Raw genomic sequence first — 19,928 nt, forward strand, 5'->3', positions numbered from 1 at the left:
CGTGTGGTAGCTGGTGCGCAACGGCCACCCCACGTTAAAAGAATTCACGCACAGGCATCTTCCACCCTTTAAAATGAAGTTCGGGACCTGGAATGTCAGGACCCTCATGGACAACCCCAACAGAGACAGACCGGAAGGCCGTACTGCTATGGTTGCCCGGGAGCTCAGACGCTTCAACATTGACATCGCCGCCCTAAGTGAGACCCGGCGGGCAGGGGAAGGCCAGCTCAAGGAGCAAGGCGGTGGTTACACCTTCTTCTGGAAAGGCAAACCCGAAGAAGAATGCCGCCTCCATGGGGTAGGCTTCGCCATAAAAAATGAACTGGTCGGGCGTCTCAGAGACTCCCCTAGTGGTATAAACGAGCGCCTCATGACTCTTCGACTCACCCTAGCCCGAAACCAGTGCGCTACGGTCATCAGTGCGTACGCCCCAACACTGGAAGCCACAGACAAGACCAAAGAGGAATTTTACTCCAGCCTCGAACAAGCCCTGTCCCGAGTCCCAACGGGCGACAAGCTGATCCTCCTTGGCGACTTCAACGCCAGAGTTGGAAAGGACACAGACCTCTGGAGAGGTGTGATCGGCAGAGAGGGGGTAGGGAAAGCCAACTCCAACGGTACCCTCCTCCTGTCGAAATGCTTAGAACATGGCCTCGTCATAACCAACACCTTGTTCCGTCAGAGAGACAAGTACAAGGCTTCATGGCAGCACCTTCGTTCCAATCACTGGCATCTGCTGAACTACGTCATCGTCCGAGTGAGGGACCGCAAGGATGTCCGCATCACCCGCGCTGTTGGACAGACCACCGCCTAATCCGCTCTGTCATCTCCATCAATGTAGCCTCAAAACAGCGGTGGCAACAGAAACAATGCCGCAGGAAAATTAATGCTGAAGCACTCAAAGCCCTATTCAGCCTGTGCCTCACAAACAACCTGACGACTCCCAGTGATGCAGAGACACAGAGTGCCCACAGCGTCTGGTCAGCACTCAAGGGCTCCATAATCAGCACCTGTGAAGAGACGCTCGGTCACTCAACCAGGAAACACCAAGACTGGTTCGACGAGAATGACCAGGAGATCCAGGAGCTGATAAGCCGCAAGCGCAAGGCATTTCTGATCTGGAAACAGCAACAGAACTCGAGAGCAAGAAAGCAGCTCTACAGAAGCCTGAAGGCCGAGGTCCAACAAAAAACTCGCGACCTAAAGAACAGATGGTGGGTGGAGAAAGCGCAGGAGATCCAGCAGCTAGCCGACAACCACGACGTGCGTGGATTCTTTAACGCAGTAAAGACCATCTACGGCCCAAGCACCCAAGGCCCTTCCCCACTGCGGGCCAAGAACGGAGAGGTACTCATCAAGGACAGAGAGGCAGTCAGTGCCCGCTGGAAGGAGCACTTCGAAGATCTCCTTAACCACGACTCTGTCTTCGACACGAGTGTCCTCAACTCCATCCCACAGCATGCTACCCGCCAACATCTCAGCACAACCCCAGCCCGGCATGAGGTTGAAAAGGCCATCCGACAACTGAAGAACAACAAGGCCTCAGGAGCAGATGGAATTCCTGCCGAGGCACTAAAGCATGGCGGAGAAGCACTACTGGCGTGAATTCATGAACTCATTTCTCTTATCTGGAAGGAGGAGAGCATGCCAGGGGATCTCGGAGACGCCGTAATTGTGACCATCTTCAAGAAAGGTAACAAGTCCGATTGCGGTTATTACAGAGGAGTTTCCCTGCTATCTGCCACAGGGAAAGTCATCGCAAGAATCCTCCTCAGTCGCCTCCTCCCAGAGTCGCAATGCGGATTCCGCCCACTAAGAGGCACAATGGACATGATCTTCACCGCATGTCAATTACAAGAGAAATGCAGGGAACAGCACCAACCACTACATGGCCTTCTTTGATCTCACAAAGGCCTTCGACACTGTCAACCGTGAGGGATTATGGAGTGTCCTCCTCAAATTCGGCTGCCCTCAAAAGTTTGTCACTATCCTCTGCCTGCTTCACGACGACATGCAAGCCGTGATCCTGACCAACGGTTCCACCACAGACCCAATTCACGTACGAACCGGGGTCAAGCAAGGCTGTGTCATCGCACCAACGCTCTTCTCAATCTTCCTTGCTGCAATGCTCCATCTCACCCTCAGTAAGCTCCCCACTGGAGTGGAGCTAATTTGCAGAACAAACGGGAAACTGTTCAACCTCCGTCGCCTCCAGTCCAGATCCAAGGTCGTCCCATCCTCTGTCGTCGAATTACAGTATGCAGACGATGCTTGCGTCTGCGCTCACTCGGAGGTCGAGCTCCAAACCATCGTAAACACCTTCACCGAAGCATACGAGAGCATGGGCCTTACACTAAACATCCGCAAGACAAAGGTCCTCTACCAACCTGCCCCCGCCACACAGTGCTGCCCCCCCGATTATCAAAATCCACGACAAGGCCTTGGACAACGTGGACCACTTTCCATACCTCGGGAGCCTACTGTCAACAAGGGCAGACGTCAACGACGAAGTCCAACACCGCCTTCAGTGTGCCAGTGCAGCCTTCGGTCACCTGAGGAAGAGAGTGTTTGAAGACCAGGACCTCAAACCTGGCACTAAGCTCATGGTCTACAGGGCAGCAGTGATACCTGCCCTGCTGTATGCCTCAGAGACATGGACCATGTACAGCAGGCACCTCAAAGCACTGGAGAGGTACCACCAACGCTGCCTCTGCAAGATCCTGCCAATCCATTGGCAGGGTAGGCGCACCAACGTCAGTGTTCTTGCTCAGGCCAACATCCCCAGCATCGAAGCTCTGACCACGCTCAATCAGTTCTGATGGACAGGCCACATTGTCCGCATGCCCGATACGAGACTCCCAAAACAAGCGCTCTACTCGGAGCTCCGGCACGGCAAGAGAGCCCCAGGTGGGCAGAGGAAACGCTTCAAGGACACCCTCAAAGTCTCCTTGAAAAAGTGTAACATCCCCACTGACACCTGGGAACCCCTGGCCCAAGACCGCACAAAGTGGAGGAGAAGCATCCGGGAAGGCGCCGAACACCTCGAGTCTCTTCGCCAGGAGCAAGCAGAAGCCAAGCGCAAGGAGCGCACGTCAACCCAAGCACCCCAACCACCCGCCCCTTCAACCACTGTCTGCCCCACCTGTGACAGAGACTGTAGGTCCCGCATTGGACTAATCAGTCACCTGCGAGCTCATTTTTAATGTGGAAGCAAGTCATCCTCGGTTCCAAGGGACTGCCTAAGAAGACTGCCTAAGAGTTACCTGTTTTTTCTCTCTCTCCTTTCTTGAATAGCGGTGTTACATTTGCGACTTTCCAATCCGCTGGGACCGTTCTAGAATCTAGGGAATTTTGGAAGATCAAAACAATGCATCCACTATCTCTTCAGCCACCTCTTTTAGAACCCTAGGATGTAGGCCGTCAGGTCCAGGGGATTTGTCGGCTTTTAGTCCCATTAGTTTCTCTGGCACTTTTTCTCTACTTGTATTAACTACGTTAAGTTCCTCACCCTCATTAGACCCTTGGTTCCCCACCATTTTTGGTATGCTTTTTGTGTCTTCTACTGTGAAGACAGATACAAAATATTTGTTTAACATTTCTGCCATTTCCTTATTCCCCATAATAATTTTCCTGTCTCAGCCTCTAAGGGACCAACGTTTACTTTTGCTACTCTCTTCCTTTTTACAAGCTCTTACAATCTGCTTTGGCAAGTCACTTTCAAAATTAATGTGAAATTCTATCATATTATGATCACTCTGCCCCAGAGGATCCTTTACTATGAGATTGCTAATTAACCCTGTCTCATTACACAATACAAGATCTGAAATAGCCTGTTTCCTGGTTGGTTCCATTACATATTGTTCTAGGAAACTGTCCCGAATGCATTCATGAACTCGTCCTCCAGACTACCTTTGCCAATTTGATTTGTCCAGTCTATATGAAGATTAAAGTCCCCCAAGATTATTGCATTACCTTTGTTGCAAGCTCCTACTATTTCATGATTAATATTCTGTCCAATGTTATAGCTACTGTTAGGGGGCCTATATACTACTCCTACCAGTGTTTTCTGCCCCTTGTTATCCCTTATCTCCACCCATACTGATTCTCATACAGTTAAGAGTCAACCAAATTGGTGTGGGACTGGAGTCACGTATAGGCTAGGCCGGGTAAGGACGGCAGATTTCCTTCCCTAAAGGACATTAGCGAACCAGTTGGGTTTTTACAACAATCTGACACCTTCATGGTCATTTTTACTGAGACCAGCTTTTTATTTCTCGATTTTTTTTAAACTGATTTAAAATTCTCAAACTGTCTAAGTGGGATTTTTAATTCTTGTTTCTCTGGATTATTAGCCCAAGCCTCTAGATTACCAGTCCAGTAACATAACCGCCGCACTACCGTACCCCGATACTGGTCAAGTAACCCAGAGGTCGTGACAAGTTGTGAAATTGGATTCGTTAAATCTGGTCATTTGTGAGTTAGCAGCTGGACTTTGGGAGCTCTCAGGGAGGGGAGCCTGCTGTCCTTACCTGGTCTGCATGTGACTCCAGTCCCACACTGTGGTTGATCCTTAGCAACCTCTGAAGCGGCACAGCTGTAAAGAATCATTATGAAGTTTAGTAATAAGCACCATCACCACAAGGACTGCAGCGGTTTGAGCAGAAGATTGAAAGTGATTTAATTAAATCCGAAACTAGGGTCTTAAATCTAAACAAAGCAAATTACGTATGTATGAGGGATGAGTTGGCTAAGGTAGATTGGGAAACTACATTAAAAGGTATGACAATAGAGAAGCAATGGCTAGCATTTAAAGAATTAATACATAATTTACGACAAATATACATTCCTTTAAGGCACAAAAACCCCACAGGAAAAGTGGTCCAACCGTGGCTGACACAAGAAGTTAAAGATAGTATTAGATCAAAGGAAGAGGCTTATAATGTTGCCAAAAAGAGTAGTAAGCCTGAGGATTGGGAGGATTTTAGAATTCAGCAAAGGAGGACCAAAAAATTGATAAAGAAAGGGAAAATAGAATATGAGAGTAAACTAGCGAGAGACATAAAAACAGACTGCAAAACCTTCTATAGGTATTTAAAAAGGAAAAGATTACCAAAGTAAATATGGGTCCCTTACAGGCTGAGACAGGAGAAATTATAATGGAATAAGGAAATGGAAGAAAAATTAAACAAGTACTTTGTGTCTGTCTTCACGGAAGTAGTTGCAAAAAACTTCCCAGAAATAGTGGAGAACCAAGGATCTAGCGAGAATGAGGAACTGAAAGAAATTAGTATTAGTTAAAAAAAAAAAAAAGTATTGGGGAAATTAATGGGACTGAAAGCCAATAAATCCCCTGGACCTGATGGCCTACATCCTAGGGTTTTGAAAGAGGTGGCCATAGAGATAGTGGATGCATTGGTTGTCATTTTCCAAAATTCCATAGTTTCTAGAACAATTCCCGCAGATTGGAAAGTAGTAACCCCACTATTTAAGAAAGGAGGGAGAGAGAAAACAGGGAACTACAGACCAGTTAGCCTGACATCAGTAGTAGGGAAAATGCTAGAATCTATTATTAAGGACGTGGTAACAGGGCACTTAGAAAATAATAATAGGATTGGGCAGAGTCAACATGGATTTATGAAAGGGAAATCGTGTTTGACAAATCTGTTGAGAGTTTTTTGAGGTAGTAACTAGCAGAATAGATAAAGGGGAACCAGTGGATGTGGTGTATTTGGATTTTCAGAAGACATTTGATAAGGTGCCACACAAGAGGTTATTAAACAAAATTATGGGATTGGGGGTAATATACTAGCATGGATTGAGGATTGGTTAACGGACAGAAAACAGAGAGTAGGAATAAACAGGTCATTTTCGGGTTGGCAGGCTGTAACTGGTGGGTACCGCAAGGATCAGTGCTTGGGCCTCAGCTATTTACAATCTACATCAATGATTTGGATGAGGGGACCAAATGTAATATATCCACGTTTGCTGCTGATACAAAGCTGGGTAGGAATGTAAGTTGTGAGGAGGATGCAAAGAGGCTTCAAGGGGATATAGACAGGCTAAGTGAGTGGGCAAGAACATGGCAAATGGAATATAATGGCCCAGTAATTCCTGTCGGGGGCTTGCCGCACGTGCAAGCCCCCGATGTGCACTTACCCGGCGCGCCGACATCTGAAACCTGGCCCGCAGTGGATTTCCTGTCAGTGGCCCGGTTCTGATCTCGGCGCGCTGTGCTAACCTGACCCAGCGGCGTAGTTAGTGCGATGTGCCAGCTGGGATCAGGTGAGCACTGTTCAGCCAATCAGGGGAGGGGAAACTTCATTCATAAGTTTGATAGTAAAGACTGTCAAACTCATGAAAAGTACAGCACCCCAAAACACTACTTAAACTTTAAATAAAATTTTAAAAAGCATCCCAATAATTAAATTAACTATGAATAACTTTAAAAAACTATTTTAAACAATTAATCAAATTTTTGAAAAAAATAAATTTTTTAAAAATAGGGTCTAAAACTAAACTTACCTTACCTTACTGTAGATTCTTTAAAAATAATAAACCTGTGGAAAAAAAAATTCTAAATTGTACTAAAAGACCACTTACCTGTAAAACGAAGTACTTACGTGTGGTTTTTCAATGCGTAAAAACCGGAGCCCTTTACACATGCGCAAATCTGTAAAAATACAGGAAATCCAAGTCGCACGCGCTGCCCAATACCGCGCATGCATTCAGCCTCTTAACCCCTTGGGTCAGAGGACAGGAAATGCCGGTTTTCAGCGCATGCGCTGTGCATGCTGAAAACTGGCAATTCCTCCTGGCACACGCATGAGTACCCTGTCCGTACTCACGCGTTGTGACAGGAATTACTGGGCCATTGTGGAGAAATTTGAAGTTACCCACTTTGGTAGGAAAAATAGAAAACCAGAGTATTTTTTAAATGGTGAGAGATTGGGAAATGTTCAGAGGGACCTGGGTGTCCTTGTACACGAATCACTGAAAGTTAACATGCAGGGACAGCAAGCAATTAGGAAAACAAATGGCATATTGGCCTTTATTACAAGAGGATTTGAGTATAAGGCAGCACGGTGGCATAATGGTTAGCACTGTTGCCTCACAGCGCCAGGGACCCGGGTTCGAATCCAGCCTCGGGTGACTGTCTGTGTGGAGTTTGCACATTCTCCCCGTGTTTGCGTGCGTTTCCTCCGGGTGCTCCGGTTTCCTCCCACAGTCCAAAGATGTGCGGGTTAGGTTGATTGGCTATGATAAATTGACCCTTAGTGTTAGGGGGATTAAATACGTGGGGTTACGGGGATAGGGTGGGATATGTGTTGATGTAGGGGTTATGGGGATCGGGTGGGATATGTGTCGGTGCAGGCTCGATGGGCTGAAATGGCCTCTATCTGCACTGTGGGATTTCTGTGATAAGAGTAAAGACGTCTTACTGCAATTATATAGGGCCCTGGTGAGACCACACCTGGAGTATGTACAGTTTTGGTCTCCTTACCTAAGGAAGGATATACTTGCCATAGAAAGGAGTGCAACGAAGGTTCACCAGACTGATTCCTGGGATGGGGGGATTGTCCTTTGAGGAGAGATTGAGTAGACTCGGCCTATATTCTCCAGAAAGGTGATCTCATTGAAACATACAAAATTCTTACACGGCTTGACAGGGTAGATGCAGGGAGGGTGTTTCCTCTGGCTGGGAGTCTAGAACCAGGGGTCACAGTCTCAGAATAAGGGGCCGGCCATTTAGGACAGAGATGAGGAGAAATTTCTTCACTCAGAGGGTGGTGAATCTTTGGAATCCTCTAGCCCAGAGGGCTGTGGAGGCTCAGTCGGATTTTGGATATTAAGGGATATGGGGAGAGTTCAGGAAAGTGGAGTTAAGGTAGAAGATCTTATTAAATGGCGGAGCAGGCTCAAGGGGCCAAATGGCCTACTCCTATTTCTATGTTCTTATGTTCTAAATAAGATCCACCACCGCCGCCTCAGGGCAATAGATGCCACGGCACTAGTTAGAAGAAGAGCAGGGGAGTTATCCTTCAGCCAACATCACCAACACAGATTATCTGGTCGTTACCTCATTGCTATTTGTGGGAGCTTGCTGTGCGCAAATTGGCTGCTGCGTTTCCTACATTACAACAGTGACAACACTTCAAAAGTACTTCATTGGCTGTAAAGCTCTTTGGGACCACCTGAGATTGTGAAAAGCGCTGTATAAATGCTCGGGCTTTCTTACTTTTTCTCAGCTAGTGATGGGTAATAATAGGTGTCCTTGCCAGCAATTGGCCACATCCCAAGGAAAAAAAAAATCTCCAAGACCAGTACCAAGGATAAACTTCTGTCAACGCCCCACACTGTACAAGCCCCAATAATAGGGTCACCCTTCCCACCCTCCCTCTCCCTCCCCCAAAGGTTTAATGTTAGAAGACAGGAGCTTTTAGTGACAACGGGAGTGGTCAGTAGTGGCTTCTGCAGGTAACGCAGAGGGAGCCGCGTAGATGTCGGCTCTGATCCAGTGCTAACAATCCCATTTCTCCAAAACCCTAACCCTAAGCCCCCCGCTGCCCCCCCCCCTCCCCCATCACTTACCCTCTTTCAAGGATCCAGAACATGCCTCCAACCCCAACTCTTAATGCTAAAGCCAACCTACAACACACAAATAAACATCACCCGCTGAGCAAGCAACCCAATGCCGTACTGGACTCAGCCTCCTGCTCTGTCACCATCTCCCTGTGCTGGCTGTCACGAGGGAGTTGAGACCCACCAGGCTCGTTGCAGTCATCTGCTGCACTGCAGGCTCTGATCTAAAGGACTAAAATGGCCATGTAAGGCGTGAGGGCCATTTTAAGATCTGGGAAGGTAACTGCGCCTGAGTTCTGACCAGGACATCTCTAAAGGACAGGCTCACCAATATCTTTGTTGCATATGGGCATCAAGAGATATGGAGCAAAGGCTGGTAACTAGGGGCGAGGTAATGATCAGCCATGATCTGATTGATTGGCTGGCTGAGCAGGCATGAGGGGCTGCACGGCCTCCTCCTGTTCCTATGTTCCCCTCTCATTCTCAAGTGTCTTGTGGATCTCTCAGCATTGCCTCAGACTAACCCTTTTCTCGCCTGTCATTCAGCAGGATGGAAATGCCACAGAAGAGCTCCCTTGGTGCCTTGCCCATCAACGCCCTCCCTGTGCCGCCGCGGATCAGTGCCGAGCTGCCACCCATGCCAGTCTCCAAGCAGATTCAGATGGTGCCGCGGGGATCACAGATGTACCCCCCTGCCCAGCAGCCAGACGTGTACTACCAGGACCTGCGGAGTTCCGCCGCTTCCTACGAGCCGGCACAGTATCCACCAAGTAAGTAGCCTCCCCTGTAAACAGAGTTAGCCGTCGTGGGCAATGGAGGGGCATTAGTTTTTGGGACGTGCCGGGTGGACTGTCGAAAGTCTCTTCTGCTGCAGTACTTTCCCATGTTCCCAACAAGAACTGTTGTTACTCTCTTGTGTTCTGTACTGTGACCACGAGGTGGCGCTGCAGTTGGTCATTAAACACAGAGTGCAGGGGATGCACAGCAGGTCTGTGCAGAAGGCACAGACTCGTGTCTCGGTGGGACCCTCCATCAGAACTCGCCTGTTCTGACGAAGGATGGCCTCTATCCAAAACATTACCCTGCCCTTTCTCTTGTAGGTTGTTGTGTATTTGCAGCATTCTCTGTCTTCATTGCCACTGAGGTGTGTTGGGTGAATAATGTTCAAACAGATTGATCACAGATCCATTTGGAGACACATCCGAATTGACTACAGATTTTAACCACACTCCGGGGGTTCACGCCCATTTGTTATCGGTAGGGCTGTACCTTTCTCATAGGCTGCACGGGCTCTCTGAATTGGGAGGGCTCCAGAAAAAACAGCCTCCCAAAATATCTCTGCAGAACCGGCAGAAACTCACTGGCAAAATCGGGGAAGGTGTGAATCAGAGAAAAGATCCAAGGTATCAGCTTTGGCTCAGTGGGTAGCACCCTCGCCTCTGAGTCAGAAGGTCATGGGTTCACGTCCCCACTCCAACACATCAACTAGGCTGACACTCCACTGCAGTACTGAGGGAGTCCTGCACTGCCAGAGGTGCCGTCTTTCAGGTGAGACATTAACCGGAGGCCCCATCTGCCCTCTTGGATGGATGTAAGAGATCTCATGGGTATCTGCTATTCTATATATAAACCCCCCGAACCCCTCGATTAGATTCCAGCCTGTAACTCACTCCCGGGTATCTGCTATTCTATATATAAACCCCCCGAACCCCTCGATTAGATTCCAGCCTGTAACTCACTCCCGGGTATCTGCTATTCTATATATAAACCACCCCGAACCCCTCGATTAGATTCCAGCCTGTAACTCACTCCTGGGTATCTGCTATTCTATATATAAACCCCCCGAACCCCTCGATTAGATTCCAGCCTGTAACTCACTCCCGGGTATCTGCTATTCTATATATAAACCACCCCGAACCCCTCGATTAGATTCCAGCCTGTAACTCACTCCCGGGTATCTGCTATTCTATATATAAACCCCCCGAACCCCTCGATTAGATTCCAGCCTGTAACTCACTCCCGGGTATCTGTTATTCTATATATAAACCCCCCAAACCCCTCGATTAGATTCCAGCCTGTAACTCACTCCCGGGTATCTGCTATTCTATATATAAACCCCCCAAACCCCTCGATTAGATTCCAGCCTGTAACTCACTCCCGGGTATCTGTTATTCTATATATAAACCACCCCGAACCCCTCGATTAGATTCCAGCCTGTAACTCACTCCCGGGTATCTGTTATTCTATATATAAACCCCCCAAACCCCTCGATTAGATTCCAGCCTGTAACTCACTCCCGGGTATCTGTTATTCTATATATAAACCACCCCGAACCCCTCGATTAGATTCCAGCCTGTAACTCACTCCCGGGTATCTGTTATTCTATATATAAACCCCCCAAACCCCTCGATTAGATTCCAGCCTGTAACTCACTCCCGGGTATCTGTTATTCTATATATAAACCACCCCGAACCCCTCGATTCGATTCCAGCCTGTAACTCACTCCTGGGTATCTGTTATTCTTTACATAAACCCCCCGAACCCCTCGATTAGATTCCAGCCTGTAACTCACTCCCGGGTATCTGTTATTCTATATATAAACCACCCCGAACCCCTCGATTCGATTCCAGCCTGTAACTCACTCCCGGGTATCTGTTATTCTTTACATAAACCCCCCGAACCCCTCGATTAGATTCCAGCCTGTAACTCACTCCCGGGTATCTGTTATTCTTTATATAAACCCCCCGAACCCCTCGATTAGATTCCAGCCTGTAACTCACTCCCGGGTATCTGTTATTCTATATATAAAGCCCCCCGAACCTCTCGATTAGATTCCATCCTGTAACTCACTCCCTCCCGGGTACCTGTTATTCTATATATAAACCACCCGAACCCCTCGATTAGATTGCCCGGTATCCATAGTTTTTGACAGTGTCCACATGCGTGTTGTAAACTATTGCCAAGTTGTATGTTTTGCTGAAATTTCCTTTTGTTTTCCCAGACCTTTACTACTCTCACCACTCCTCAGGATCTGTGACTCCCTACCTGCCACACTACAGACGGGCTAGCAACGTGCCAGAACCCCCCATGCCCCCTTCCACTCTCCAGTACCAGGACCATTACCCACCCTACATTCCGGAGAGGATGGGAAGCTCTCAGTATTCCGGCCCTCAGCAGTACCCGCTGGCGCAGCCGGTGTCGGGAATGTACCCACCGCATTACGACGGACGCCGGGTGTACCACCCTCCACAGTCTTACCCGAGGGAGGACATGCGAAACAGCCCCATACCTGTCGACGTGCCATCTGCAGTCACCAACTACATCGCAGAGCCAAGGGAACGCTATGCTCCTGAAAACTACTATACTGTGAGCCCTCACCCCAGCCAGATCAGGCCTCCCTACAGGGTAAGTCCTCATTGCCAAGCTTTGAGTCCGTCGCCACTTGTTTCTGTGTTCTGTGCGATCTCGACATGGTTTCTCCTGGTGTCGGTCAGTTTTGCGCGATCTCGACAGGGTTTCTGCTGGTGTCAGTCAGTTCTGTGCGATCTCGACAGAGTTTCTGCTGGTGTCAGTCAGTTCTGTGCGATCTCGACAGGGTTTCTGCTGGTGTTGGTCAGTTCTGCGCGATCTCGACAGGGTTTCTGCTGGTGTCGGTCAGTTTTGCGCGATCTCGACGGTTTCTGCTCGTGTCGGTCAGTTCTGCGCGGTCACGACAGGGTTTCTGCTGGTGTCGGTCAGTTTTGCGCGATCTCGACAGGGTTTCTGCTCGTGTCGGTCAGTTCTGCGCGATCTCGACAGGGTTTCTGCTGGTGTCGGTCAGTTTTGCGCGATCTCGACAGGGTTTCTGCTGGTGTCAGTCAGTTCTGCGCGATCTCGACAGGGTTTCTGCCGGTGTCGGTCAGTTCTGTGCGATCTCGACACGGTTTCTGCTGGTGTCGGTCAGTTCTGCGCGATCTCGACAGGGTTTCTGCTGGTGTCGGTCAGTTCTGTGCGATCTCGACAGGTTTCTGCTGGTGTCGGTCAGTTCAGTGCGATCTCGACAGGGTTTCTGCTGGTGTCGGTCAGTTCTGTATGATCTCGACAGGGTTTCTGCTGGTGTCGGTCAGTTCTGTACGATCTCGACAGGGTTTCTGCTGGTGTCGGTCAGTTCTGTGCGATCTCGACAGGGTTTCTGCTGGTGTCGGTCAGTTCAGTGCGATCTCGACAGGGTTTCTGCTGGTGTCGGTCAGTTCTGCGCGATCTCGACAGGGTTTCTGCTGGTGTCGGTCACTTCTGTGCGATCTCGACAGGGTTTCTGCTGGTGTCGGTCACTTCTGTGCGATCTCGACCTGGTTTCTGCTCGTGTCGGTCAGTTCTGTGCGATCTTGACAGGGTTTCTGCTGGTGTCGGTCAGTTCTGTGCGATCTCGACAGGGTTTCTGCTGGTGTCGGTCAGTTTTGCGCGATCTCGACAGGGTTTCTGCTCGTGTCGGTCAGTTCTGCGCGATCTCGACAGGGTTTCTGCTGGTGTCGGTCAGTTCTGCGCGATCTCGACAGGGTTTCTGCTGGTGTCGGTCAGTTCAGTGCGATTTCGACAGGGTTTCTGCTGGTGTCGGTCAGTTCTGTGCGATCTCGACTGGGTTTCTGCTGGTGTCAGTCAGTTCTGTGCGATCTCGACAGGGTTTCTGCTGGTGTTGGTCAGTTCTGCGCGATCTCGACAGGGTTTCTGCTGGTGTCGGTCAGTTTTGCGCGATCTCGACGGTTTCTGCTCGTGTCGGTCAGTTCTGCGCGGTCACGACAGGGTTTCTGCTGGTGTCGGTCAGTTTTGCGCGATCTCGACAGGGTTTCTGCTCGTGTCGGTCAGTTCTGCGCGATCTCGACAGGGTTTCTGCTGGTGTCGGTCAGTTTTGCGCGATCTCGACAGGGTTTCTGCTGGTGTCAGTCAGTTCTGCGCGATCTCGACAGGGTTTCTGCCGGTGTCGGTCAGTTCTGTGCGATCTCGACACGGTTTCTGCTGGTGTCGGTCAGTTCTGCGCGATCTCGACAGGGTTTCTGCTGGTGTCGGTCAGTTCTGTGCGATCTCGACAGGTTTCTGCTGGTGTCGGTCAGTTCAGTGCGATCTCGACAGGGTTTCTGCTGGTGTCGGTCAGTTCTGTATGATCTCGACAGGGTTTCTGCTGGTGTCGGTCAGTTCTGTACGATCTCGACAGGGTTTCTGCTGGTGTCGGTCAGTTCTGTGCGATCTCGACAGGGTTTCTGCTGGTGTCGGTCAGTTCAGTGCGATCTCGACAGGGTTTCTGCTGGTGTCGGTCAGTTCTGCGCGATCTCGACAGGGTTTCTGCTGGTGTCGGTCACTTCTGTGCGATCTCGACAGGGTTTCTGCTGGTGTCGGTCACTTCTGTGCGATCTCGACCTGGTTTCTGCTCGTGTCGGTCAGTTCTGTGCGATCTTGACAGGGTTTCTGCTGGTGTCGGTCAGTTCTGTGCGATCTCGACAGGGTTTCTGCTGGTGTCGGTCAGTTTTGCGCGATCTCGACAGGGTTTCTGCTCGTGTCGGTCAGTTCTGCGCGATCTCGACAGGGTTTCTGCTGGTGTCGGTCAGTTCTGCGCGATCTCGACAGGGTTTCTGCTGGTGTCGGTCAGTTCAGTGCGATTTCGACAGGGTTTCTGCTGGTGTCGGTCAGTTCTGTGCGATCTCGACTGGGTTTCTGCTGGTGTCGGTCAGTTCTGTGCGATCTCGACAGGGTTTCTGCTGGTGTCCGTCAGTTCTGTGCGATCTCGACTGGGTTTCTGCTCGTGTCGGTCAGTTCTGTGCGATCTCGACAGTGTTTCTGCTGGTGTCGGTCAGTTCTGTGCGATCTCGACCTGGTTTCTGCTGGTGTCGGTCAGTTCTGCGCGATCTCGACCTGGTTTCTGCTGGTGTCGGTTAGTTCTGTGCGATCTCGACAGGGTTTCTGCTGGTGTGGGTCAGTTCTGCGCGATCTCGACAGGGTTTCTGCTGGTGTCGGTCAGTTCTGTGCGATCTCGACAGGGTTTCTGCTGGTGTCGGTCAGTTCTGTGCGATCTCAACAGGGTTTCTGCTGCTGTCGGTCAGTTCTGTGCGATCTCGACAGGGTTTCTGCTGGTGTCGGTCACTTCTGTGCGATCTCGACAGGGTTTCTGCTGGTGTCGGTCACTTCTGTGCGATCTCGACCTGGTTTCTGCTCGTGTCGGTCAGTTCTGTGCGATCTTGACAGGATTTCTGCTCGTGTCGGTCAGTTCTGTGCGATCTCGACAGGGTTTCTGCTGCTGTCGGTCAGTTCTGTGCGATCTCGACAGGGTTTCTGCTGGTGTCGGTCAGTTCTGTGCGATCTCGACAGGGTTTCTGCTGGTGTCGGTCAGTTCTGTGCGATCTCGACAGGGTTTCTGCTGGTGTCGGTCAGTTCTGCGCTATCTCGACAGGGTTTCTGCTGGTGTCGGTCAGTTCTGCGCGATCTCGACAGGGTTTCTGCTGGTGTCGGTCAGTTCTGCGCGATCTCGACAGGGTTTCTGCTGGTGTCGGTCAGTTCTGTGCGATCTCGACAGGGTTTATGCTGGTGTCGATCAGTTCTGCGCGATCTCGACAGGGTTTCTGCTGGTGTGGGTCAGTTCTGCGCGATCTCGACAGGGTTTCTGCTAGTGTCGGTCAGTTCTGTGCGATCTCGACACGGTTTCTGCTCGTCTCGGTCAGTTCTGCGCGATCTCGACAGGGTTTCTGCTGGTGTCGGTCAGTTCTGCGCGATCTCGACAGGGTTTCTGCTGGTGTCGGTCAGTTCTGTGCGATCTCGACAGGGTTTCTGCTCGTGTCGGTCAGTTCTGCGCGATCTCGACGGTTTCTGCTGGTGTCGGTCAGTTCTGTGCGATCTCGACAGGGTTTCTGCTGGTGTCGGTCAGTTTTGCGCGATCTCGACAGGGTTTCTGCTCGTGTCGGTCAGTTCTGTGCGATCTCGACAGGGTTTCTGCTGGTGTCGGTCAGTTTTGCGATATCTCGACAGGGTTTCTGCTCGTGTCGGTCAGTTCTGTGCGATCTCGACAGGGTTTCTGCTGGTGTCGGTCAGTTCTGCGCGATCTCGACCCGGTTTCTGCTAGTGTCAGTCAGTTCTGTGCGATCTCGACAGGGTTTCTGCTGGTGTCAGTCAGTTGGGTGCGATCTCGACAGGGTTTCTGCTGGTGTCGGTCAGTTCTGTGCGATCTCGACAGGGTTTCTGCTGGTGTCGGTCAGTTCTGTGCGATCTCGACAGGGTTTCTGCTGGTGTCGGTCAGTTCTGTGCGATCTCGACGGTTTCTGCTGGTGTCGGTCAGTTCTGTGCGATCTCGACAGGGTTTCTGCTGGTGTCGGTCAGTTCTGTGCGATCTCGACAGGGTTTCGGCTCGTGTCGGTCAGTTCTGCGCGATCTCGACAAGGTTTCTGCTGGTGTCGGTCAGTTCTGTGCGATTCGACAGGGTTCCTGCTGGTGTCGGTCAGTTCTGTGCGATCTCGACAGGGTTTCTGCTCGTGTCGGTCAGTTCTGTGCGATCTCGACGGTTTCTGCTGGTGTCGGTCAGTTCTGCGCGATCTCGACAGGTTTCTGCTCGTGTCGGTCAGTTCTGTGCGATCTCGACAGGGTTTCTGCTGGTGTGGGTCAGTTCTGCGCGATCTCGACAGGGTTTCTGCTGGTGTCGGTCAGTTCTGCGCGATCTCGACAGGGTTTCTGTTCGTGTCGGCCAGTTCTGCGCAATCTCGACAGGGTTTCTGGTCGTCTCGGTCAGTTCTGTGCGATCTCGACAGGGTTTCTGCTGCTGTCGGTCAGTTCTGTGCGATCTCGACAGGGTTTCTGCTGGTGTGGGTCAGTTCTGCGCGATCTCGACAGGGTTTCTGCTGGTGTCGGTCAGTTCTGTGCGATCTCAACAGGGTTTCTGCTGCTGTCGGTCAGTTCTGTGCGATCTCGACAGGGTTTCTGCTGGTGTCGGTCAGTTCTGTGCGATCTCGACAGGGTTTCTGCTGGTGTCGGTCAGTTCTGCGCGATCTCGACAGGGTTTCTGCTGGTGTCGGTCACTTCTGTGCGATCTCGACAGGGTTTCTGCTGGTGTCGGTCACTTCTGTGCGATCTCGACCTGGTTTCTGCTCGTGTCGGTCAGTTCTGTGCGATCTTGACAGGGTTTCTGCTCGTGTCGGTCAGTTCTGTGCGATCTCGACAGGGTTTCTGCTGCTGTCGGTCAGTTCTGTGCGATCTCGACAGGGTTTCTGCTGGTGTCGGTCAGTTCTGTGCGATCTCGACAGGGTTTCTGCTGGTGTCGGTCAGTTCTGCGCTATCTCGACAGGGTTTCTGCTGGTGTCGGTCAGTTCTGCGCGATCTCGACAGGGTTTCTGCTGGTGTCGGTCAGTTCTGCGCGATCTCGACAGGGTTTCTGCTGGTGTCGGTCAGTTCTGTGCGATCTTGACAGGGTTTATGCTGGTGTCGATCAGTTCTGCGCGATCTCGACAGGGTTTCTGCTGGTGTGGGTCAGTTCTGCGCGATCTCGACAGGGTTTCTGCTAGTGTCGGTCAGTTCTGTGCGATCTCGACACGGTTTCTGCTCGTCTCGGTCAGTTCTGCGCGATCTCGACAGGGTTTCTGCTGGTGTCGGTCAGTTCTGCGCGATCTCGACAGGGTTTCTGCTGGTGTCGGTCAGTTCTGTGCGATCTCGACAGGGTTTCTGCTCGTGTCGGTCAGTTCTGCGCGATCTCGACGGTTTCTGCTGGTGTCGGTCAGTTCTGTGCGATCTCGACAGGGTTTCTGCTGGTGTCGGTCAGTTTTGCGCGATCTCGACAGGGTTTCTGCTCGTGTCGGTCAGTTCTGTGCGATCTCGACAGGGTTTCTGCTGGTGTCAGTCAGTTCTGTGCGATCTCGACAGGGTTTCTGCTGGTGTCGGTCAGTTTTGCGCGATCTCGACAGGGTTTCTGCTCGTGTCGGTCAGTTCTGTGCGATCTCGACAGGGTTTCTGCTGGTGTCGGTCAGTTCTGCGCGATCTCGACCCGGTTTCTGCTAGTGTCAGTCAGTTCTGTGCGATCTCGACAGGGTTTCTGCTGGTGTCAGTCAGTTGGGTGCGATCTCGACAGGGTTTCTGCTGGTGTCGGTCAGTTCTGTGCGATCTCGACAGGGTTTCTGCTGGTGTCGGTCAGTTCTGTGCGATCTCGACAGGGTTTCTGCTGGTGTCGGTCAGTTCTGTGCGATCTCGACAGGGTTTCGGCTCGTGTCGGTCAGTTCTGCGCGATCTCGACAAGGTTTCTGCTGGTGTCGGTCAGTTCTGTGCGATTCGACAGGGTTCCTGCTGGTGTCGGTCAGTTCTGTGCGATCTCGACAGGGTTTCTGCTGGTGTCGGTCAGTTCTGTGCGATCTCGACACGGTTTCTGCTCGTGTCAGTCAGTTCTGTGCGATCTCGACAGGGTTTCTGCTCGTGTCGGTCAGTTCTGTGCGATCTCGACAGGGTTTCTGCTGGTGTCGGTCAGTTCTGCACGATCTCGACGGTTTCTGCTCGTGTCGGTCAGTTCTGTGCGATCTCGACAGGGTTTCTGCTGGTGTGGGTCAGTTCTGCGCGATCTCGACAGGGTTTCTGCTGGTGTCGGTCAGTTTTGCGCGATCTCGACGGTTTCTGCTCGTGTCGGTCAGTTCTGCGCGGTCACGACAGGGTTTCTGCTGGTGTCGGTCAGTTTTGCGCGATCTCGACAGGGTTTCTGCTCGTGTCGGTCAGTTCTGCGCGATCTCGACAGGGTTTCTGCTGGTGTTGGTCAGTTCTGCGCGATCTCGACAGGGTTTCTGCTGGTGTCGGTCAGTTTTGCGCGATCTCGACGGTTTCTGCTCGTGTCGGTCAGTTCTGCGCGGTCACGACAGGGTTTCTGCTGGTGTCGGTCAGTTTTGCGCGATCTCGACAGGGTTTCTGCTCGTGTCGGTCAGTTCTGCGCGATCTCGACAGGGTTTCTGCTGGTGTCGGTCAGTTTTGCGCGATCTCGACAGGGTTTCTGCTGGTGTCAGTCAGTTCTGCGCGATCTCGACAGGGTTTCTGCCGGTGTCGGTCAGTTCTGTGCGATCTCGACACGGTTTCTGCTGGTGTCGGTCAGTTCTGCGCGATCTCGACAGGGTTTCTGCTGGTGTCGGTCAGTTCTGTGCGATCTCGACAGGTTTCTGCTGGTGTCGGTCAGTTCAGTGCGATCTCGACAGGGTTTCTGCTGGTGTCGGTCAGTTCTGTATGATCTCGACAGGGTTTCTGCTGGTGTCGGTCAGTTCTGTACGATCTCGACAGGGTTTCTGCTGGTGTCGGTCAGTTCTGTGCGATCTCGACAGGGTTTCTGCTGGTGTCGGTCAGTTCAGTGCGATCTCGACAGGGTTTCTGCTGGTGTCGGTCAGTTCTGCGCGATCTCGACAGGGTTTCTGCTGGTGTCGGTCACTTCTGTGCGATCTCGACAGGGTTTCTGCTGGTGTCGGTCACTTCTGTGCGATCTCGACCTGGTTTCTGCTCGTGTCGGTCAGTTCTGTGCGATCTTGACAGGGTTTCTGCTGGTGTCGGTCAGTTCTGTGCGATCTCGACAGGGTTTCTGCTGGTGTCGGTCAGTTTTGCGCGATCTCGACAGGGTTTCTGCTCGTGTCGGTCAGTTCTGCGCGATCTCGACAGGGTTTCTGCTGGTGTCGGTCAGTTCTGCGCGATCTCGACAGGGTTTCTGCTGGTGTCGGTCAGTTCAGTGCGATTTCGACAGGGTTTCTGCTGGTGTCGGTCAGTTCTGTGCGATCTCGACTGGGTTTCTGCTGGTGTCAGTCAGTTCTGTGCGATCTCGACAGGGTTTCTGCTGGTGTTGGTCAGTTCTGCGCGATCTCGACAGGGTTTCTGCTGGTGTCGGTCAGTTTTGCGCGATCTCGACGGTTTCTGCTCGTGTCGGTCAGTTCTGCGCGGTCACGACAGGGTTTCTGCTGGTGTCGGTCAGTTTTGCGCGATCTCGACAGGGTTTCTGCTCGTGTCGGTCAGTTCTGCGCGATCTCGACAGGGTTTCTGCTGGTGTCGGTCAGTTTTGCGCGATCTCGACAGGGTTTCTGCTGGTGTCAGTCAGTTCTGCGCGATCTCGACAGGGTTTCTGCCGGTGTCGGTCAGTTCTGTGCGATCTCGACACGGTTTCTGCTGGTGTCGGTCAGTTCTGCGCGATCTCGACAGGGTTTCTGCTGGTGTCGGTCAGTTCTGTGCGATCTCGACAGGTTTCTGCTGGTGTCGGTCAGTTCAGTGCGATCTCGACAGGGTTTCTGCTGGTGTCGGTCAGTTCTGTATGATCTCGACAGGGTTTCTGCTGGTGTCGGTCAGTTCTGTACGATCTCGACAGGGTTTCTGCTGGTGTCGGTCAGTTCTGTGCG

General features: G+C 51.5%; 1 protein-coding gene across 4 annotated transcripts in view; it reads left to right on the plus strand.

The window, feature by feature from the left end:
- The window catches only part of LOC147121689 (roquin-1-like), a 414,634-nt gene that overhangs the window by 290,951 nt on the left and 103,755 nt on the right, over positions 1–19,928 (plus strand). For 3 of the 4 annotated variants that reach the window (XM_085982135.1, XM_085982134.1, XM_085982137.1), the window contains 2 exons: positions 9,127–9,350; positions 11,582–11,985. In XM_085982135.1, the coding sequence (XP_085838261.1) occupies positions 9,127–9,350; positions 11,582–11,985 (628 nt within the window). The remainder of the gene's footprint in view (positions 1–9,126; positions 9,351–11,581; positions 11,986–19,928) is intronic. The other variant, XM_085982136.1, reaches the window with a different exon arrangement.

Source organism: Somniosus microcephalus, chromosome 3 (genome assembly GCF_052327205.1).
Source record: "Somniosus microcephalus isolate GS21.2 chromosome 3, FLI_Smic_1.0, whole genome shotgun sequence".
Classification (NCBI taxonomy): Eukaryota; Metazoa; Chordata; class Chondrichthyes; order Squaliformes; family Somniosidae; genus Somniosus; species Somniosus microcephalus.